Source organism: Palaemon carinicauda, chromosome 1 (assembly GCF_036898095.1).
Source record: "Palaemon carinicauda isolate YSFRI2023 chromosome 1, ASM3689809v2, whole genome shotgun sequence".
Taxonomy (NCBI): Eukaryota; Metazoa; Arthropoda; class Malacostraca; order Decapoda; family Palaemonidae; genus Palaemon; species Palaemon carinicauda.
Window position 1 is genome coordinate 136,649,019 of NC_090725.1, and position 24,180 is coordinate 136,673,198.

A 24,180-nucleotide genomic window follows, 5' to 3' on the forward strand; every position below is an offset into this window, starting at 1 on the left:
CCGGCCAGCAAAGGCATGTAGCCATCGCCGACCGGCAGCAAGAGAACTAGAGAACACCAACTGCCCGACTGCCGGCCATTAGGCCGGCAGTCGGCAGAGTACAACACACTAGAAGAAAACAGAATGGGTGCCGGGCTAAGAGGCTATACTACCTCAACGCCCAACACCCGAAAGAGTGCTGAAAGGAAGGGGAGAATCTAATTCAGGCTTCCTAACCACTGCTCACTGGATCTACAGACAGGAGTGGATGAGGGACCAAGGGAGGACCGGGCAGTACTCAAGGTAACAGGTCCTCTGCCGGCCGGCAGGGAACCAAGTCAGCTCCCCATCCTAACCTATGCTAGGTACGGATGTAGGAAGGCAGACACTAATGACATTACGGAAAGGACAGAAGGGAAGGGACAAGAGGGTCCTGTCCAACCTTGCACTGGTTAAAGATCACCCACGGCCAAGAAAGCCCATCTCAGCCTAGGGGGGAATCCGGGGAGGGAGGCCGGCAACACTTGCTGCCTCCCTATAACCAATGCAAGGAAGGTATTGCTATTCCAGGGAAAGGAACACACCCCACACCCGGAACAGCAACAAGGACAAGTCTGAAGGGTCACCGAACGAAGGGATCATAGCTACAGAAACCTTCAAGAGTGACCGAAGGAGGCTAAACCTCCTATGTCTGTGTCAGACAGCGAGGGAGACTCTACCCCAAGCCAGACCAACACAGACTCAGACTTAAAACACTGCTGTACTGCCCCTCTCTGAACCAAACAAGCTGGAACAGGAAGGTACAGTACCACCCCAATATAGTTATCGAAAATTAATTCAAATAAACCACTAGGGTTAAGCCCAAGGCTTAAGCAGAGGGAAAGGGTTTGCGCACCTTCCCCGAAGAAAAGGGAGCAAACGGGGGGAACGAGAAAATATATCAATAGCCTAAGACAACCTAGCCTAGGCACTGGGAGAATCGATTACCTAAATCACCGAAACTCACTCATACCATCTTGGAAAAAACTCAGCATAAGCTTATATGTAAAACGTTGCCTAACGCTTCAATAAAATTTAAATAATCACACTTGGAAGACTAAATATCATGCAGGAAGTACAAGGGCCAAACGACTAGGCTACAAGGTCTAGCGTAGGCCAGCCTAGGCAAAACCTTCGCCAAGGCGCTATACTACAGCATCATAAAAGTATTCCTAAATAAGCTAAGCAGATAAATTTATTAAAGCGAAAAGGGGGGCTGGGAACGTCGCTCTGGCTAACCAAATAAATCCTATTTAGCGAGCGACAGCGTCCAGGACGCCTCCAGCAGGCAACAGCTCTTGTATCAAAAATAACTCTTTTAATTACTTTAATTTTACCAAGAGCCTACATTTATACATAAAAGAAATGGTACTCAACTTATCGGAAGCAGAAGAAGTTGGAGAAAGCATATTAGCTTGAGTAAATCCAAGATATTTGGTAGAAACACAGGGAAAACACCGAGTTGTATAGCTACGCAAAAAGGAATACAGATGGCGCCGCGAGCGGCGCAGGGCACGCTTACGAAACGGGGAGGAGAGATGCCTTATGAACGGCTCCCCCCTTTCTTATCGTTTTCGTTTTCTTGCCATTTGACCCCTACGAAGTGTTAACTCTGTTCGGGGTACAGATTGCCATGTGGCGTGTCAAGAATACGTCCGCTGATATTTTGCGATATCCCTGATTCTTTTATTAGGGATATTCGCTCCAGGAGTTAGAATTCTGGGTACCTTAAGGTAAATTCTCTGGGAATATCGCCGTAGTTGTTATATACCCTAGGAAGCTACCTTAGAGGAACTTCCATCAGGACGACATGGCTTGAGCCCAAAACAAATTAGATACCTCTAATGTTCGTAGTTTTGTCCAAACAATATTACATGGCTTTTACCCAACAAAAGGAACCTTTTATGTAATGCACAAAATCATAGTCCTAATATCCTTTATGGCTCAGAAAGTAGGCAAAAGAAGTACAATATCATCTTTGTATGTTCTCCCCCAAAGGCTACCTTTATAGATAGAGCTTGTAGTTTACATATGCATTTAACTTAAGCCAATTAAGATTAAAGTGTTTTAGCAGTCTCAGTGTGACCATTTATTGTTCAACCAAGTGATGAGAACACCCTTGACTGAACTTTTCCAGAGTAAACATGGGAGTTATATCACGTACCTGGAATGTAATTTCGTTGTAGAACAATCATAGTACATTCCTGCCTGGTACACAAAGCAAATGGTTACTTGTTGGAAACATTTCCTTCCCCAAGAATATGTATTAGTATGTAATTCATCTATTCACTGTGCTTAACGGACTCGACATGATTGGATACCTCGCTCCTGTTCTTCCACGACATTTGGGTCACAGAACTTTGACATCTGCTTAATTCTAGCATTCCCAGTGCACGATACCAGTTGAAATGGAGCCTATGATCTTTTTCATAGCAGTATACTTGACTCTCGTTATCCACGATTAATTAGCATCCGAAAACAGTCGCGTAAAACAAATTCACGTATATGAAACAAAGTTTTCCTTTAAAAATACATGGTAAGTCTGGTATGGACCTCAAATTCCCAACTTTTTTATATAATGACTAAATGAACAGTATTTTATCTAAAATGAATGCAGGTATACCTCAACTTACGTTTTTTCTAGTTAAGTCGGTGTCAAATATACGTCAGTTGTCAAAAGTAATACATGGAAAAATAAAAATCCAGTTTGGAGTCATTTTGTTTGACTTTCCGTCTGTCCACCGCAAGTATCAAAGATAATTTCAAAATACTTACTGTATATTCAACGTAAACGTTCACATAATTAACGTAAATCATAGTGAATGAACTATGAAAACAGCTGTGACTGTTTTTATATTAATTAGCGGTCATAAAGAGCTTAACAGTTTTTTATGATAGTTCAGCTATCTACTATTTGAAGCATTAACAGCGCACAAAATCATATTATTGTACAATAAGAATAAAAGTTTATAAAATCATATGAAAATACATTTGTTCCAACAAGAGATACTTACCTCGAACTACTTTCATAGGGGGGTACTGGTATGAACCACTCCGCTCCGACCAAATTTATTCGATTCCCACCCCCACAATGCCCGGCCGTATCTTGACCTCAGGTCCCCAGTTCTCGCTGGTTGTCGGTCCGTGTACAACGTCCCGACCTCGCTCCCGCTCTGACCCTGACCTCATGGTTCCCACGTGGTCTCCTTGTGTTCCCTTGTGTTTTCCGGTGTCCTTTTTTTTCCTGTGTGTTTCATTGCCCTGTGATGGAGGCTCATCGTCGTTGCCCTGGGCCTTTTACGGAGAAAGCCTGTGGCGCTTTCTTGTCCAAGGAAGAAGTTGACCCGCATTCTCTTTGTTCCACGTGTCGGGGACAAAGGTGTGCGAAGGATGCTACTTGCCCTGAATGCGTCGTTTGGCCCGATTGGCAATGGAAGTTAGTCAGGATGAAGAAGACGGCCAAGAAAGAGAAACTTACTATGTCGAGGGAAACCTCGGTAGAGTCATCATCTGCGAGGACGACTCCAGTACAGGTTAAGCCCCAAAGGTCATCACCAGTCCCCATCCATGGCGGGGACGTAGGTGAGTCTGTTGCCGGGCCTCGACCGATTGTTGAGCCCGTTGTTTCGTCTGGTGAGGCCACTGCGGCGGATCCCTTGTTATTGTTTTTGTAGGTGCGCTTGCGCCTTGTGGGTACCCCCTCCATGGAGAAGTATTTAGCCCAAACTCGTGGTGCAGAGTTGCCTCCCTTGGTAGCGGTTCTGGTCGTAACCCCGGTAACCGATCTGCCTTCTCTGTATATTGTTCCAGGTCCGTCATCGGGAACGTGCGATCCATATCGTGAGCGTTGTATGACAGGCTCTTCCGATGCTGTTCCACCGCCCTGGTCTACCGTGTCAAGGATCCCGGGTAGTTTGCTGAGAGACGTCAAGCAGCCTTGGGACAAAGCAGACCTTGGAGTGCGATGCACCCACCGTCTCCCTCGGTCGGGTCGGCAACCCCCGTGGTGGGGAAGACCGGGTCAGTGACTCCGCGGGACGACAAACCTCACAAAAGAGAAGAGAGCCAAGCGTTCTTCTTCCTCCGACAGAGACCGATCTTCGGACGGGACCTCCTCGGAGAGTTCCTCCTCCCGTGAGAGGAGAAGGCGCAGGGAGCGCAAGAGGAGCCGTTCGCGGTCTTCCTCGAGGTACTATAGAAAATATTCAAGGTCGTCCCAGAGGCGGCACAGGCGCCGCAGCAGCAGCAGCAGGAGAAACAGGCGGCATCGCAGACATGGCAATTCCCATTCACCAAGGAAGGCCGGTAGAGGTTCCCCCGTTCCCACTGCAGTAGAGGCTGCCCGTGGGACGGGGGTTCCCGTGAGAAGAGCGGGGCCTGTGGTCTGCTCCCGGGGCTCTCTGGCCTGTCCATCGGCTGCCCACCCAGCGGCAGGCCCTGTGTGGCCAGGATTGGGTAGGGATCCCACAGGGATCCCACAGAAGGAACCTAGAGGTATGAGCTCCCCAGGCTGGGGGAGGCCCCGTTCGAGTGAGGCGGCTTTCACCCCCTAGTGGTGCTCCTCTACCACGGGTCCCCTCGCTTGGTTGGAGCCCTCGGCTACCCCGCAGACTCGATGATCGAGCCCCACCGTGAGGACGAGTTCCCGGTGGAGGAAAATGACGATGTGGGGGATCTGATGTTGCCGGACGCAACACCAGAGGAGACTTCGATGTTCGGGAGAGTCCTGGCCTTGATCCAGACCCAGAACAACCTGAGTGAGGCGGAGGAGCCCAGGGATCTGGACTTTGCCACAGGGGTAGACAGGGCCCTGGGGACGGTGCCTAAGGAGTCCAGGCCCAATGTCAAGCTCCCCTCCTTAGTGGACACTCTTAAGGCCAAGAGGTTGGTCAATTCTTTCGTGGCGGCGCCCAAAAATTCCCTCAAGACCAGAAACTCCAGGAAGTTGTTGGCCTTTCAGAGGGGCCAGGCGAAGTTCTATTACCCCTGAAGGCTCTTTGGGGGCCCCCTTGGACATGCGTGAGTCGGTGGCCGTTCTGTCGCTGGGCAGGTTGGACGAGCGAGCCATGGCACCATCCCTCACCTTCTCGTTGCAGGAGTCCCTGTTGATGGAGGCCTGCGCTTGGTCCCTGGCCCACGCAATGTCCTGGTTGGACTTGTGGTCTGCGGCAGTGGCCACTTTCCACACTAACCACTATCTCTCCAATGAGACAGACCTGAACCTCTTCCGAGAACTTCTCCGGTCCGGGGCCAGGGCCATTAAGTTCTCCTCCGCCCAAGCTTGGACCCAGGGCACCAACTGGGTCCTGCGGAGGAGAGACTCAGTCCTGAGCAAGTTGGCTCAAAGGATTCCGGACAGAGACGCCAGGTTACTAAGGAACTCCCCAGTGGAAGGGGAAGGGGTGTTTCCAGAGAACCTGGTGGAACAGACAATAGAGAAACTCATAAAGGAAGGCAGGGCTCCCAGCGGTTTCTATCAGCCACGACAGGCTCTCTGGAGACCCCCGAAGCCCCCCATGAAAAGGCCCTCATCTTCTCCCCAGCAGCAGTTGGACGCCTCCGCCAGGTCTTGGGATTCCTTCCACCAGCCCTCCTTCAGGGCCCATCAAGGATCCTTGGGCCCCCTCAAGCCCAGGCCGTCTGCCTCCAGGAGAGCCAGAGGAGCCCGGTTCCATAGGAGGAGATAGTGCGAAAGGCCCCCTGCCACTATCACAGCCACTGGTAGGGGGATGCCTCCAGAAACATTGGCAAAGTTGGGAGAGTTCTGGAGCCGACCCATGGACAGTGCGGGTTCTGAAGGAAGGCTACCGGATCCCCTTCCTGGACGAGACCCCTCCCCTGGTAAGGGACCCTAGAGCGGACACCTTTGCATCCCGGGATCACTCTCACAAGGAAGCCCTCCAGGTGGAGATCTCCACTATGTTACTCAAGGGAGCCCTCCAACCGGTGTCGGACAACTCCCCGGGCTTCTTCAGCAGGCTCTTCTGGTCCAAAAGTCCTCGGGGGTTGGAGGCCCGTGATAAACCTCTCAGCCCTGAACAGGTCTATCAGGTAAACCCCATTCTAAATGGAAACTCCAAGGTCGGTCTTGACGGCCATAAGGGAAGGGGACTTTATGATTACCCTGGACCTGAAGGATGCCTACTTCCAGATCCCAGTCCATCCCTCGAGCAGGAAGTACCTCAGGCTGAAGTGGGGTCAGGTAACTTACCAATTCACCACCCTATGCTTTGGCCTATCCACGACCCCTCAGGTTTTCACTAGAGTGTTCTTCCTGGTATCTTAGTGGGCGCACAAACGTAACTTCCGACTCCTGCGTTACCTGGACGATTGGTTGCTGCTTTCAGTGTCAGAGGGACCCTTGGAGCAGCAACGGGACGCTCTGTTAACCTTCTGCTGGGTATCATAGTAAATATGTAGAAATCCCAGCTTACACCAGTCAGAAGGACGGTATACTTGGGGACCTTGGCAAGGGCCTTCCCCTCCGAGGAGCACATCAGGAACCTCTGGGAGCTTTCCAGGCCATTCCTCCAGGGCCTCCCTATGAGGGCCAAGGACTGGCAAAGGCTACTGGGTCACCTGGCCTCCCTAGAGAAACTGGTCCTTCAGGGCAGGATCAAACTGAGGCCCCTTAAGTGGAACCTAAAAGATCACTGTCCCCCGGTTTGAGGGTGGCCCTACGGTGGTGGTCCCTGCCGGAGAACTCCAGGCGGGGCTCCCCGCTGACGGATTCTCCCCGGAGACGTTGCTCTTCATGGATGCCTCCAAGTTTCTGTACACAATTGATGCACATTTGGGAGACGACACAAGGCAAGATACTGTGAGCTGGCTCCATGGCTAATCATCTCCTAGGATACAAATCTCTATGCTCCTATTGGGTGACTCCCTTCTGGTGAGCATCTATTCTGGTAGAACTGGAACTGAATCCAGACACCTTTAACCTTTAACCAATAACATGCCATATAAGATCTCAATTGAGTAAAAAGTGGTGTGTCACGACTCTCTGTTTCTTCCAGAATTTACACTTTTTTCGTGTCATGGATTTGCATGATTCAGCAGAAATTATGCATATATATTTAAAAACCGGCAATGCACTGAGGCTGCGAAACATGAGCCGCAAAATGGTGAGGGAATACTGTACCAAATGTGTAGGCCTAACGAGGGGTGAGTGTATGAGCTATTAGATCTTTCATTCATGAGTGTGAGTTTCCCTCTCGCTTTTTCTGATGTTATGTCTCACGGAAATATGCTGATTGTGTTTTCTCCTGTGAAGACATGTCTCCTTACGACTGATTGATTCTACCACCTCGACCATAACTGGTATGTCTGGTGACGACATGTGGTCATATCATCGTCAAAACAAGAAATTTAAGAGTTATAAATGGCCATACAGCTGAATGTTAAAAAGTGCAAGTCTAAGTTTAGCATTGGAAATCGGCATTAATTACCATCAGAGAACACAAATTAAGATGTAAGATTTAGTTACAAATCGTCAAATACAGCGTAATGGTTAAAAGCGCAAATTAAAATGTGAAATTTAACATTAGAAATAAGCAAATAATACTGTACTCTTCAGCAGTGTATGAAAAATTGCCAAAGTATGCAAGTCAAAAAGTGAAAATCAAATACTTGGAAATCAGCAAATAATAATGCATAATTATAGCATATATAGGCGTATTCTCGATACAATTGTGTTAAGATCAGCTGACAACAGGCAAAATTGAAAAAACAAATGTACAAAAATTCTTAAATGAAGTTCAGTTAACGTCCAAAACCAGGATTATTTTAGACTTCTTTCAGTACATTAACATTTTGTTTTCTGCTAAAATTAGATATCAGCTGATGAAGTCGAAGCCATTTTTTAAACTTTAACTTATGATCGTACATAAATTTACGGAAAGTCCAACTTTATTTTGTGTGTAGTATTTAATTGATACTTTTTAAGGAAACAAAAGTTTTTCTTTTCTCCTGCTATATTTATAGACAGTATTGTATGACACCTCACAGAGAGAGAGAGAAGGTATTTATACAGTCAGCCCCCTCTCTTCGCAAGGGTTAGGTAACAGAGACAGGCACGAAATGTAGGAATTTGCATATCTTTGGTGCCCTAGGGTGGAATAACTCGAAACTTAACAACTCACTGCCCATTGCCTTCTGCCTAATATTGTTTCTATCACAGTATAGTTTTTCCTATCTGGTAATACTGTAATAGCACTCGCTGATACTGCAGTGTATATTACTGTATTGTACTACTATCGCGACAGTAAAACTTAACTCTACTGTAAGTGTTTGCTGTTTTCATTCAGACAACTTGATTTGCAGCATACATAGCCTACATTTACAATAAAGAACATTACTGTAATTCTGTACTGTATAATATGTATACAATTTAAGATTGACTAAGTGTACATATTTTATACAACGACCATTAACCATTTTCATATGAAGCTCTACGCAGCAATCTTTTAGCATGATGCAATTCTTGATGTGTCGGTGTCATCTCTAGCCCAGTATTGTAGGGAATCCGACATCTACAGTAACCCAGTAGTATTTATCCCATCTTTTACATCAATGGGTTAGAGGATCAAAAGATAATGATGAAGGAATTGTTAGTAATGTTATAATCATTGTGGGAACGCATACTGTACAACCACAATAACAACCAAACAAAAAACAGCCGTTTTGTTATGATTATGAACAATTGAATCAAATAGCAGTTTGTTTGTTATGATTATGAGCAATTGAATCAAATAGCAGGTGTTTTGCTTATATTTTAATCATCGTACAATAGTAAACAAAGTAGTATAAGTAGCATATAAAATGCTTAGTATAATCATATACTGCACAGTACTGTAGTTGTGTGTTTAAGTACAATAGTGCCTCACAATACAAAATTAATTGTTTCCATAGTGGCTTTCATACTATGGTTTTTTTCGCATTGAGTCATCTTTTACATGTAAATAGCCTAATTTGTTCAAAGCCTTACACAAACACCACATTCAATTTTTATAGTGAGGATAAATTGTACTAAACACAATAAAATACAACCATTTGGATTATTCAATAAAATCCTAACCATTAATAACCTGTAAATTAAATGTATGATTAAAACAGACAGTACAGTAATGCAATGATAGATGGAAAATACCATAACAAAAATGTGGAACCTTACATTTGGAATGAGGCAATGTCCGAAAGAGAAATGGCAGAGGAGGATGACAAACTGCAGAAAACATTAACAAGTGGCAGAAAACTTGAACACTCAAGTTTACTAAACACATTCATAAATGGTATAAAACATGAAACTTTACTTTATGAAACACATTAACAAATGGCAGAAAATATTAATACTTACCTTTATGATAAACTTAAAATTATTTTTTTTTTTTTTTTTTTTTTTTTTTTTTGTCTTATTCTAATTTTGTATCTTTTTTACTTTACATTTTGTATTTTCTAAATTTGATCATTTTCTTCATCACTTCCTCTTTTTTTTTATCACTTTCAGCTTCTTCTTGGCCTACAAGTATCGAAGGCCTCTTTAATAAATAACTATATTAGGAAGCTTTTTTTTTTCCTGGTTCTTAAAGTGATCATGAAATGACTCAGGCAAAAGTCATTTTGATGTCTCTTTTTGAAAAAAGCCACCATTTTTTGGTAGTAAGCTAGAGCTTCCTTGATTTCTGCCAGTGTCATAGGGTCATCCTACTCCTCCTCGCCGCTAGAGAACTGTTCCTGAACTTTGTTATGTTTCTTTGCCTCAACTCCTTTAAGTCTTGCATTGTAAGCTCCTCTCAATGCTCCTCGAGAAGTCAAGTTAAGTATCCCTGGAATGTCCTGAAGCAGGAAAATGATAAGGGCAAATGCCTCTATCCTTACCAGCAATGCTCTTACTCAATCTGTCATGGAACTGATCATTGGTACCAGGAATGTGAGCTGTTGTATCTTGTACTGTAACCCATCTCCAACCCTAGTCCTTAGTTTCGTTTTGGTGCAGCACTACTCTCCCCGCGAAAGCATGCCTAGGCAAGACTCCCAGACTAGTCACCATGTGCTTCAGTAACATCATCATCCCTTTTGGGCGGTATGAGCATTAGGAAGGAAAGGTAACAGGAATAGGTAAACTACAGGTATTCGTCGACTTATGACTGATTTTGGATATGACTGACTGGTTGTAACCCGATCTGGTTGTAAGTCAGCCTATGTTAAAATACAGTAAATATAGTCATTATTATGTAATCATCTTATTGTCATATTTGATCAACAAGAAAGTTTCTTCCTTAAAGTGCTAGTCAAATACAACAAAACAAATTCATACTCTGCATAAATCCATTTTAGCTGTGATCAGCTGATCTCAAGCTGCCACTACTGTATCGAAAATATGCGCAGAGACCAATAGCAACAGAGTATCTCTCTCTCAGAAGTGCGATACAATACATACATATAGCAGGAGAAAAAAAATGTGTTTCCTTGAAAATCTTCTATTAAATACTTGGACTACACACAAAATAAACTTATACTTCTTGCTTAAATCTAAGCTCAATTGTAGGATAACCTTAAAATATGCATTGCTAATAAACGTATAGCAGGAGAAACAAAAATTCTGGTTTCCTTAAATAGTTTCAATTGAATACTTGTACTACACACAAAATTAACTCGTACTTTGCTTAAATCTATGTTGAATTATAGGCTAAGGCTTAAAATACGGCATTGCCATTTCATCAGCTGACCACTAGTCAGTAAATATACTCTGCTGAGTCATCATTATATAATCACCTTATAGTCATATCTAATCGACAAAAATCCTTTTCTGGGCTCCACCTGTGCCGCTCCGTGAAATGCTCCTTTTGCATCATTTCTAAGGTATATAACTGCTATGTATTACCAGAGAAAAAAGTTGCATAGGAATGCCAGGGTTGAACCCAGCTCGCTCACCTAAAAAGGTGTCGGTATAATATTGGGGCGTGTAAAACCACAACCAGAGGTCTCGTGCCATTTAGATATCTCCTCTTCAACATCCCTGTAACAGCTAGGTGCCGTTCAACACCCACCACTGAAAGCTACTACCACCATCTCAACCCACGCCAACTACGTCACTCCTTTTCATAGCCTCACTACGACCGTTTGTTGTGCTTTTTGGCTCTGTGTTTTCGGTGGATTACTCCTGTTCTAGTGCAAGATGTCGGATACCCAAGATTCCTCATCCAAGTTAAGTACTAGATCTATGATTTTTTAGCTCTTGGAGGTAGCATTGCCCTTATTTTTATTATTATTTGAGTTTTCGTGTTTTCTCAGTCTCGATGGCCCCGCTACGCGGCGGCCATGTTGGCCTTGCTATCTCCTTGGCTCGTTAACGCCTTGCAATTAGTCTTCTATACTAATTGTTATTCGTTTTGAACCTGTTGCGCTGGAGTTTTTACCGATTAACACATTGCTCCACTGATATTATTGCTCACGTATCATAGCTATTTGAACTTTTCTTTAGGTTTTAGCTTGCTTGCTACCCTTCGAGGCCGAGTACCTGGAAGGTTTTTGTTATCGTGTTATGGTGTTTTTTAATCTAGGATTTATTACTCTTTACACCTAGATAGTGTTACGCTATTAGTTCGAGTGGGACTCTCGCTTGGCAGTTTTTTACTATAGTTTTTTGTTATCCTACCGATCGGCATCATACCCGATCTAGCCGTTATGTTGGCCCCCCTGTCCAGCTCGGTACCTACCCGCGCTGGAGGGCTCGGCTTTATTATTTATTCTTTTCCTGCCATTACCTGCGTCCCTCTCTTACTACCTTTAGCTTTTGCATGCCTTATAACCTAGTTCTACATGTTAACATTATTTTTACATTATTCTATTATCCTTATATGATCATTCCGTTTTTGTTTATCTTGTGGTTCTGTTCGGACAGGTTGGTACTCCTGTCCGCTCTCGGTCCCACGTGTTCGCCCCGAGCCCCACCATTGGCTAGTTCTCGCTGGCTCCTCCCCTCCCCTCTATTGGTGTATGCCACCCCATACCCTCATCCCCCTCCAGGGTTACCTCACGTCTCTCAGAGACTTTGGAGTCAGCTGTTTTGCCTTACGGGTCGAGTCCTCTCGTTCCCCAGCCACCCCCCCCCCCCTTACTCATCCCTCCCCCGGGATACCTACTGACTCCTCCCCTTAGTCTGAGCCGAGAACAGCTGTCGAGGTTATAGTCAAGTACGCTCCCTTTACATGCCTTGTCGTAGCCGGTTTTTTCCCCTGCCGCCCTGATTGGCCATCGGTCGGCCGGGGAGATTTCGGTTGTGTATTGGGTATTCTTTCAGCGTGTTTCCCTTCGTTACGTACCGTATCATGCTTGGGTCTTCTATCCTTTCTTATAAGGAATGGCTGCTATTACGTAGACTTTTGTTCGTGGGGTAATCACGTTAAAGCTTTTATTTAATTGTTTTTATTATATGTTATTTATTGTCTCTGTTCGTTAAGGTCCTTGTGGCTGGCGGGGAGTCATTGAACTCCTCCCTCCCTCCCTTTTCGACTTCCAGTAAGCTGTTCTCCCATTCCAGGAAAGATTGCAGCATTCGGGTCACCTTCCACCAAGTTCCTCTAGATACCTTAGAGTCTCCGCCCACTTACCTGGTATACCAATTACTCAGTCTGTGGTCGATTGTGGTTTCAGGTATTTTGACAGCTCCTAAGTGTCACACTTTTGGTTGTATCCAGATATCCTGATGGTCCTCCAGTATGTGTCTGCAGAGCTACCCTTCTTCTGCTAGATGCATTGTTGGATGGGCTTTTTGGTTGACGGAGTCTTTCTACAATGAATTACAGCTCTCCTTATTTTCCTTTACCGAATAGCTTGACTCTCCAACTTATCCTCCATTGCCGAATAGCTCCATTCTCCTTATTTACCTTTGTCGAATACTGTAGCTGCTCTCATTTTTGCTGGAAAAGTCTATTATGTAGCCTATATCTAGACCTCAGACAGAAGAGCTTGGATCCCTCCCCTCTGGGGTATCAATCTTGGTGAAGAAAGGCTATTGCTCAGCCTTAAGCCAGGTGTTTTGACTGAAGGGAACTGATATTTCATTGTGGGAAATATCAGCCTTGACGAGGAGCTTAGAACAGTTTTGCCCGTCTTGGGAATTGAAACCCCCAACATGAAGTGTGAGTAAGGTTCTTTGGTCCCTTAAGGGGGCCTGCCGTCTAATGCCGATTTTTAATGACAGGACTTCAACATTCATTCCACTTAATAAGGTTACTTAGAACATCTTCGAAATGCACAGGATTTTTGCCTCTGACCTTCGGTTTCGCGACGCCAGGGCAATTTATCCTGAAAATTAGCGGTTTTCAAATACTATCCCGTCTTGATAATTATTACTAAGATCTGGGATTACTACCATATATAGACCTGATGTAGACCTCCAATAATATGAAGAGTTTTTTTTCCTAAAAGTAAATTTTATGCCAGATATGATTTTTTTCATTATGGGAAAAAATAAACCCTAAAAATCAGGGGAAAATATTAAGGAAAGAAATATGAAAAAAAAATTGGAAAAAAAGGGCTTCATTTCATTGTTTTATAATGTATTTCTAAGTTATATATCAAAGTTCAATGCTATATCTTTAAAACTAAGGGAGACTATTGAATTTGAAGGTCCATAAATATAGTTTTGAGGCCATTTAAAGTATTTCCTTGTACAGTACTGTATTTTTACAAAGACAATATTAATAAATCATGATTATTATGAATTTTATGTTCTTTTTTTGGGTATTAATAAAAGAAAAAGTTATTTATCATAATTTAATCATAAATGAAGATCCTTTTGCTCAATATTTCGCTTTTTTGGCTCCTGTGAGGCAAGGCGCTCTCTCTCTCTCTCTCTCTCTCTCTCTCTCTCTCTCTCTCTCTCTCTGCGCACTATCAATATTACCCTCCTCTGAACTCTTTAGTAGAGCATATTTTCTTCTTCCTTATGTTAGCAAGATGTTGAAATTGTCTTTAACTCTTTAAAATGATAAAATTCTTGCTGAAAACGAGAAAAACAAACTTAAAAATCAGTTAATGTCAGAGGGCGTTCAAAGTTTTCCTTTGTATTTTTACAAACACAATATTAATAAATCCTAATAATTATGAATTTCATGTTCCTTTTTGGATGTTGATAAACAAAAACAAAGTTATTTATCATAATTTACTCATAAAAGAAGAAACTTTTGCTCAATATCTTACTGCTTTTGCTCATATCAGGCAAGGCCGTCACTTCTCCATCCACACAATTCTCTCTCTCTCTCTCTCTCTCTCTCTCTCTCTCTCTCTCTCTCTCTCTCTCCTCTCTCTCTCTCTCTCTCTCTCTCTCTCTCTCCCTAATAGAGTGAATTTTCTTCTTCCTCATGTTAGCAAGATGTTGAAATTGTCTTTTTCTCTTTGAAATGATAAAATTCTTGCCAAAAACGAGAAAAACAAACTTAAAAATGAGTTAATGTCAGAGGTCAAACTCAGGCATGTACTCTCTTAGGATTGTGGCAGGATTGAAGGACAAAAACATTTTATGCGACTTGTGGAAGTTATACAGATGCCATTGTTCACAATTTCTTTTACATTAAAATGTAATAATTATCAAAATTTACAATAGCAGAAGAAATTCTGCATTTTCTTGCAGGGAACAATGTGTATGGTTTATTGAGTTACTTTTACTAATTACCCGGTAACTATGAAAGTAAGAAGAATTTTGACAAAATATATCGTAAATGCATTCTCCATTGCCATACGAAGCTCAGTGAATTTTTTCAGGTTTTTGTGTTTTTTTTCCTATACCCCCATATATTGACATTCCGGCCCCTTAAGTTTTCATCCTATGAACCCTTAAGTTGATATAGTTAATGTTAAATAATTTATCATCACAATTATCATCATAAACATTTGATGTTTTCTTTTCCATCTACAATATAGACTGGATGTGAAATTAGGTCACTCGATTCTGATTCTTCTCTGTTCTGCACTTGTTACCTTGAGGTCTTTATCTATCCCCTTTTCAATGATTTCCTAGTTGTTTTCATTTGTACTGTTCATCGTCCTTTCATTTTAAATTACCAAACATCTCAAGCTCTGAGAAAGGCAGTTATATTCAAGATAAAGTAATATTTTTATATTAATGCTTGATTGTAAAATCCACTTTAAATATAATTATGATCTGGCACAAGAAAAAGCCAACACAAAAAATGTCAACAAATATTCAGCAAAAGAATTATATTACAGTATTGTTACTTTTATTGCTAAATACATTTGTGTAATGGATAAGTCTAAAATTATATGAACTATAGAATTGTTGTACAGTTTTTCAAAGTGATTTAGTAAATAATTAAACACCCCTGTATCATAAAAGTTGTTTTAATATTACTGAATGTTTGGAAAATTTTCCATGGTTCTTAGGATTTCTTTAATTTGAGAGCAGTAAATGAATGAATATAGGTCTGCTGGATTATTTTTGTAATGTTTTATGTTTTGTGAAATACATCTTAATTATTTTTTATTCAGGAAAGAGAGAAGAAGAAGGCAGCGAAGGGTTCTACAAAGGGCTCCCAAAAGGGACCACCTGCTCCCACCTTGGAGGACTTTGTCCAAAGTCCAGAGCAGCCTGTACCGTTGTTCCTGGAAAAATGTGTTGTATTTATTGAAATGGAAGGTCTTGATTCTGAGGGTATATATAGAGTTCCTGGCAATAAGGTGCATGTAGAGCAGCTTACTACTAAATTTAAGGAAGGCAAGTATTGGATTTCTTTGTACTCTACCATTTTATGTTGAATTTCATTATTGGGATGTTTTTATAACAAAGATAATTTTAGTTGGGTTTTAGTATCACTTTTTGAGGTATTTGTGTAACTAAGAAATAGATGGCATGGATTCTATCGGAGAAATACTATATTAGATGTCACTTCACTGATTTGTCTGAATATCAAAAAGTAAAATAATGTTTATGAGGATACAGAGCCTGACTATACTGTACTACAATTGGTTCAACATCAATAGTGAAACCTTTTGTATATTCATTCTGTGGAGTTAAATCACATCAAACAAGGGGGCTAGGTTTTGTAAAACATCTGTTTGCTTAAAATATGTATGTAAAACAATTAGAATAATGAAAAGTATACTTTTTTTTTAATCATGAGGAGAGTAGTAATCAAGCATGTAACTAAAAATTAACTTCAGCTTACAAACCATCATGGCTGGGAGATCTGCTTTTCTTACAGCAAATCAATAGTCAATAGCCTGAATGCTAGAATTGCATAGCAAAGAAAGATAATTTATCTTCACATTGCTTAGACTTTTAACTAGATATATCACTTTATACCCTGCATATGCTTCTTTGGGAGTCTTTCTACACCAATATCTCTTGGATTGAATGCTCCAATTACTGTATCAGCTTATTTATAGAGTATTATCAAAACCGGTACATACCATAAGGGAAGTCTAAGAAGGAACATTTCTCGATCATCTCGTTAGAATGATTATTTATGATATTGACAACTTACAAAACCCATTTGTATCCTTTTTTCAACCTTATCTGATGCATAAAAAATGTAAAATTTCCTAAGGGATTAGATCGTGTAATCTATCTTGAACGCAAAGAAAGCAGCCTTCAGTAGGGACAAATTCAAACAGATTTTGAAGAAATCAAGAAATGAGATGGTCCTCTGTCTTCTCATTAGAAGATCACATAAAATGTTCTGTAATCTTCCTTCTGATAACCAAACATGGTTTATATAAGTTACATAACTGATGTTATTGTAAGTAATTGGTTTGGGTACTAAAACATTTAATACAAAGAATACCCAACTAACTAGGGCAAAATAGACCAGCTAGAATGCATACTTTATAAATTCAGGAAGAAGGTTGACAACTTGCATGATCTTCCCTTCTGTGATAGCCTGAAGGAGATGAAACTAGATAGCATGTATGTTGCTAGAAAATCGAAGAGGACTTTATCCAAGATATCCTAACTGCTAAACCTTAAAACATTAGGTCTTAATTTCACCATAAACCTAAAATTCATATCATGTGCACTCTACCTTACTATTTTCTATCATAACCTTCCTGAAATTTCATGTGCATCCTTTTTTGTCCTCATGGCCACTGTTGTATGGAAGTGTACCCAGTGTATCTCACCGTCAGAAATTAGTCCATCAACATATTTAAAAGTAAACTTAACAAATCCCTGTATATTTTACCAGATGAAGAATTATGTAATGCCACTTGTTCTTTCAGTAGCCCAAATACATGGCACAATTCTAATCTATCTGGCATCTTGTATTCAATTCTGATGTCTGCTCTATAATCAATGATTTCAATAGCTCTTAGTAAGTGTTAGGGGAGGCCAGATAAGTTGAAGATAGTACCTTATCTCTGGAGGGTAGGAACCAATATATATATATATATATATATATATATATATATATATATATATATATATCTCTCTCTCTCTCTCTCTCTCTCTCTCTCTCTCTCTCTCTCTCTCTCTCTCTCTCTCTCTCTCTCTCTCGTATCAACCAGTGTGTTGTCATACTTATAGTAATATGATTTCCTACCTTTTGTCTACAGTAATAGAAACTGCACACACCAATAGACGTCAGCTTTGTAGCTAAGCAGCCATGAGGTGGCCCATGACCTAGAGAACAGTCTTTGATGGTCTTTTAATCTCATGCCTTTTAGAGTGCAACAATCTTTTGATATTAGATAGCTATATTGAGTTAAGAGCTATTGCTCAGAGTGTTTATGCATCAGCTGATGATTAATACAATAATTTGACCACAAAAAACCTTCAATTCCTCGCCAGCTTAAACCAAAAGGTTCTATCACTCACTGACCAAAGAGAAAGCCAATCCTTCAGGGTGATGTGTTTGACAGTAAGCAGAAAATGAGAAACTTTCTGCCTCATTCTTGTTTTCCTGAATCTATACCAACTAATTTAGCTTTTCCGTTTCATGAAATTAAGGATATTTCACTTGATCTTTATGCCAATGGAAGTGAAGTCCCAAATTGTATTTTTCTGTACAGTCGGTTAAATCCCCAGCTCCTAAGTTATCTTGTTTTAACAAATTTAGTTAGAAATTTTATTTTTTAAACGAATGTGAATTGGCAATGTTCCTCTCTCAGGTGAATATACATATATTGGCTCTAAGCTATTTGAATATTGCTCCTTTTCTACAACTGTAATATTTAATATTTTTAATATCTATTGTTGTTTTCTGGAAGTAGTCCTCCTTTCCAATTTTGAAGCCTTGGTGCCTGTGATGTTCTTTTTAATTTTTAATGGTCTACAAAAATGTCTTAAGTCTGGCCACAATTCTCATATGGTTGTACTTGACATTAGTGTTTCCTTTGTCAATGTTAATCATGATACCCTTGTTTTGAAACTTTAAACAGATGGGAGTGGGTGAATTTATTAGTATTATAATTAAATTTTGTTATATATGCATGATATGTAGTTTGGGCTTGAAAACAAGGTTACTGTTAATGCAGATGATACTCTCTCTGCATTGATACCAGCACTCAAGTGTAAACCTTTGGTTGATGAATCATAGAGATCTAGCTAAAATCAGTGACAGTGAATTTTTTTTTTGGAAAAAATTAAACCCTAACACAATATATGATTGTTAGTAAGTCTAAAATAATGAATCCTCACCACCCAGATCTTTTCATTAATAATGTTTAATCATAGGTAATGAATTTAGTATTCATGGAGTTATTCTTTATTATAAATTCACTTTATATATTCAGTTACATTTAAGAATTGAGTCTTAAGAATATAGGAGACCTGTTTCAATCCTGCCACGTTTGGAATGTTGTTGTCCTATCTGGTCTTCAGTATCTAACTATTTTCTTGAATTTTGGGGCAAAAACACAGTCTATGAAATTTCTTGTTCATGACCTATATATTTATCTCACATGCCATCATTCAGTTAACTCCTTTTACATGCTGTGTATTTTTTTTTCGTAATTCACCATAATTTGCATTCAGACCTTCCAACTCGTTACCATCCACTATGTATTGCTAGGTGTGCAGTTAATTCTAATAGTCTTGCCTTTACTTTAGTAAGGCTCAATGCTACACTGTATTGTAGAAGTTTTATTCTGGCTGTGACAATATTTTTACTGAGAACAGGTTGATATAGCTCATTTTATACTTTATTCACTACTTGAATGTTTTACAGTACTTGGTTATTTTTTTTCATTTCTTTCAACTTGTTATTTCTCTTTTATAGTTTATTCATTACTTGAATGTTTTACTTAGTTATTTATTTTAATTTCTTTAATTTGATATTCCTTTTTATAGTTTATTCTTTACTTCTGTTTCTTTTCTTTGTTGGGCTAATTTCCCAATTAGTGTCTTTGCGCTTTTAGCCTTCTGCTTTGTCAGCTAAGATTGCATTTTTTAATAATAATAATAATAATATTAAGTAATAATTATTATGATAGTGTTATCAAGAGGCTTAATAAGGATATTCAAGATCAGCTTCTTTCAGGAAGTTTTTCTTGGATTTCTTTGATCATTTGGTATAGCAACATTGATTTTCCCTATCATTTCTTTTGTCTTCCATGGATATATGTTATTAGTTTTGATTCAAGAGAAGGCACATTAGATTTTAAGTATTTGTACTCATAGTGGTAGCTGGAACTTTGGTTGCTTAAGAGTTTTGAATGGTCAATTATATAAAATGATTTTGGCTTGTGTTAGGTAGGTGTTTTCCAATTCATACTGTTCCGTAATTCAGACTTTTTATGTAAGTACCTCACATTTTATGGATATTTATAGTTTACCAGTTGTACTTTCAGTATACAGACATAGGACCATTACATTTTCATATGAAATTGTAGAACTTGTGCACTGTAATGCTACCATTGCCAGTTGACCTTGCAGGGGGTTAGTGCTGAAAAAGCACTTTACACAGTGTAGTCTAAGCATCACTTGAAGGTCTTTTATTCCTTGGGTCTTTAGCTGCACTTGCTTTCTATCCATTTATTTAACCAGTGTTCTTGCTTCCTTTCTTCATTCCTTAACTTTTACCTCATAGCATAAGGATAGACTTTAACACTAGATGCATATGGGTGCTAAATGGCCTCTCATTTCTGTGCTATTTATATCTAAATAAAATATCCAGTCTATAGCCAGTTGACTATAAAGATTTCAAATATTTTGTAACCTTTTTGTATTTTCTGATGAATTAGTTTCTTATATTGATCAGGTTCTTTACAGATTATAGATTTACAATGAATTCTGTTGATGCTTTAATCCTTTTGAGATAAAATGAACTTCTGTTTTCAGATAATGCAGTAAACTTTACAGAGCTAGATATCCCTGTTAATGCTGCAGCTACAGCTCTTAAAGATTATTTGAAACAATTACCTCCGCTCTTACCGCAAAACCAGTTACTTGATCTAACAACCATAGCCAGTAAGTATATTTTAAATTTTAAGTAATTTTCCACTTTTACATTTTCTTCTTGTGGGAGGATGTTCAGTTATGTTTTAAAATCTTAACTGCTGTAATATTTAATGTTTTATTTATTTCAAAAGGGAATTATAAATTTCCTTTACCATGAAAATACTGTATTTCAGTCTTATATTACAGTTTTGCTGTTGTGTCCTTTGCTATTGCAATATTATGTATCACAATGTGAAATTTACTATCAATGTGTTAATTTCATTTTTTCTATATGTTTGGGATCATTATATGTATCTGAAAGTATTGATGGATATTAAAGTTTTTTTTTTTTTTTACTTGTGTTATTGATTGGTCTATACAGTAATACAAAATTTTATACCGTCAGTATTTTTTGTACATAAATTTCACTAGTCAAATAGAGATATAGAAAAATCAAAATTTAATTCTTTTTAGCTTTGTCATTACCTAAAGGGTTAACAAATGATAATTTGCTATCACACAGATACCAGCCTTTGCTAAGATTGACTTATTCTGTTTTCTAAATTTTTATGAGCTGTAATATTATATATATATATATATATATATATATATATATATATATATATATATATATATATATATATATATATATATATATATATATATATATATATATATATATATATATATATATATATATATATATATATATATATATATATATAATATATATATATATATATATATATATATATATATATATATATATATATATATATACAGTGGTACCTCTACATACGAATTTAATCCGTTCCACAACCGACTTCGGGTGTAGAAAATGTTTGTATGTAGAAACGAATTTTCCCATAAGAATACATTGAAATAGGATTAATCCGTGGTTGAGCCCAAAAACCTATGATAACTCCTTAATAAATTACTACACATAATTACACATGACAATATGCACTCTAAATTAGATAATAGACATGTATAGAAGAATAATTATAAAGAAATAATAAATAAGAAACAGGTTTTTAGCGTCACTTTACCTTAGAAAGTCCAGCGCAGGTGTCGGTCTTGCTACGCAGAGAGGAGACGGACGGGTGGCGAGGAGGTAGAGAGGGTGACTATGATAAACGTACACTACCGTAACTTATTCTAACTTATACCAAGTGAACTTTAACCTAACTTAGCTTATTTTTTTTTATATATATATTTTATATTTTTTTTACATTTTCTTTTTTTCTTTTTGATGATTAATTTTAATCACTTTCACTCTCTACACTTAAAATTGATTGAATTTTTTTCTCTTCACTCTTTGCCGTTTTCTTTGAACCACTTCCTTCCTCTTCACCACGAGTTCGCTTCGTAGTTTTTTAAAGAAGCTATCGATAGAAAGTTGCTTGGTACAGCTTTTCAGAATGTTTCGAAAATGAGTTAGGCAAACATCATCGAACTGCGCAACTACACAACAAACCTGAAATTTTTCTGGATGGTATTTGTCATCGGACCACGTCTTGATATTTTCCTAACACCTCTTTTATTTGCGCCGAACCTAACACATGTTCTACCTCCTCGATCCCTTCCTTGTCATCACTCATGTGCTCAAACATAGCTTGGAGTTCCTTGAGCTCCTCTGTAGTAAGTTTGTTGTGATGTTCGGCGAAGAGTTCCGTGATGTCATCTGCGTCGACCTCTAGACCCATGGACTTGCCAAGGGAGACGATTTCCTCTACGTCTTCCGCTGCACCCATCACGGGATCAGGTTCGGGGTCAAAACCCTCGAAATCTCGGGGAGATACTGCATCAGGCCACAGCTTCTTCCAGGGAGAATTAAGGGTTCGTCGAGTTAATCCCACCCAAGCCTGATCTATGATCTTCAAGCAGTGCACGATGTTAAAGTGGCTTTTCCAAAATTCACGCAAAGTTAAGTTTGTGCTTTGCATGACATTAAAGCACTGCTTGAATAGGTGCTTGGTGTAGAGCTTCTTGAAGTTCGAGATGACTTGCTGGTCTATGGGCTGGAGGATAGAGGTGGTATTCAGTGGAAGATACAGCAACTTTATGAACTTGAATTCTTCGAAGATATCATCTTCAAGTCCCGGGGGGTGAGCGGGTGCATTGTCAAGGCATAGCAGGCACTTTAAAGGCAATTTCTGCTCATGAAGATACTTCTTCACAGAAGGACCAAAAACTTGGTTAACCCATTGGACAAAGAACTGCCTAGTGACCCAGGCCTTCAAGTTGGATTGCCAGAAAACATGAAGCTGGTCCTTATCCACATTCTGTGTCTTAAAGGCCCTAGGGTTCTCCGAATGGTAAACCAGTAAGGGCTTGACTTTAAAGTCCCCGCTAGCGTTGGCACATAGGGCAAGAGTCAACCGATCCTTCATTGGCTTATGCCCAGGCAATTTCTTCTCTTCGGCGGTGATGTAGGTTCGACTGGGCATCTTCTTTCAAAACAGCCCAGTTTCATCACAATTAAACACCTGCTGCTCTACGTAGCCTTCTTCCTGCACGGTCCTTTCAAAGCTCTTCACAAAGTCAGCTGCAGCCTTTGTGTCTGCACTAGCAGCCTCTCCGTGGCGAACAACTGAATGAATCCTGGACCGTTCCTTAAATTTTTCAAACCAGCCACGAGATGCCTTGAAATCGTCTGAGGAAGTTCGGTTGAACTCTCCCCAGCATCACCCCCAGAGCTCGCTTCCTTCAAGTCAGTGAAGATGGCATGCGCCTTCTCGCAGATGATAGTTTCAGTGATGGTGTCGCCAACGATCTCTCTGTCCTTGATCCAGATTAGCAGAAGTCATTCCATCTCTTCTATGACAGGGCTACAACGTTTTGAAATGATGGTGATCCCCTTAGAAGGTTTTACTGCTTTAATGGCTTCTTTCTGTTTCAAGATTGTCGAGATCGTCGACATATTTCGGCCATATTCTTCTGCAAGTTCACTCATGCTTTTCAATAATTTCTTGCTTTACTTTTAAAGAAAGCATTTCCTTCTTCCTTTTCTCACCACTACCACTACCACTTGCGAAACTAAGCCTTTTAGGACCCATGATTTACGTAAAAAACCGTAAAAGGATAAACGTAAAAAATCACGATTTAAACTCAGTTAATAGCAGAACGCACAGGGCACAACCACACGAAGCCAACAAGAACAGAGGAATGACCCAAGCCACGCTAATTGAGGGTCCCTACGAGGTCGAAGTGCTGCCTTCTATCGGCGGAAATAAAAAATACATCCGGCGCTATGAGTACCATCTACGCGTACGGGTACTGTATTGTTTACTTGGGTGTAGAGTAGGAACGTGTTCGAATTGTACTTCGCGTGTCGAAAAATTCGGATACAACCGGTACGACGAAAATTGCTTACTTCGTGTGTCGAAATAAAATTCGGGTGTAAAGTCGAAAAGTTGCTTGAATTTTACTTCGGGTGTTGGAAAATTCGGATGTAGATACGTTCGTGTGTAGAGGTTCCAGTGTGTGTATATATATATATATATATATATATATATATATATATATATATATATACATATATATATATTCCATATATATATATTTATATATATTTATATATATATATATATATATATATATATATATATATATATATATATATATATATATATATATATATATATATATATATATATATATATATTATGTCTCTCTCTCTCTCTCTCTCTCTCTCTCTCTCTCTCTCTCTCTCTCTCTCTCTCTCTCTCTCTCTCTCTATTCACTCCATACCCTTCCTCTCTGGG

The 24,180-nt window shown here is 39.7% G+C and overlaps 1 protein-coding gene across 25 annotated transcripts in view; it reads left to right on the top strand.

Moving 5' to 3' along the window:
* The window catches only part of RhoGAPp190 (Rho GTPase-activating protein 190), a 709,768-nt gene that overhangs the window by 652,174 nt on the left and 33,414 nt on the right, over window positions 1-24,180 (top strand). For all 25 annotated transcript variants that reach the window (XM_068385117.1, XM_068385108.1, XM_068385124.1 and 22 more), the window contains 2 exons: window positions 15,529-15,754; window positions 20,315-20,443. In XM_068385117.1, coding sequence (XP_068241218.1) covers window positions 15,529-15,754; window positions 20,315-20,443 — 355 coding nt within the window. The remainder of the gene's footprint in view (window positions 1-15,528; window positions 15,755-20,314; window positions 20,444-24,180) is intronic.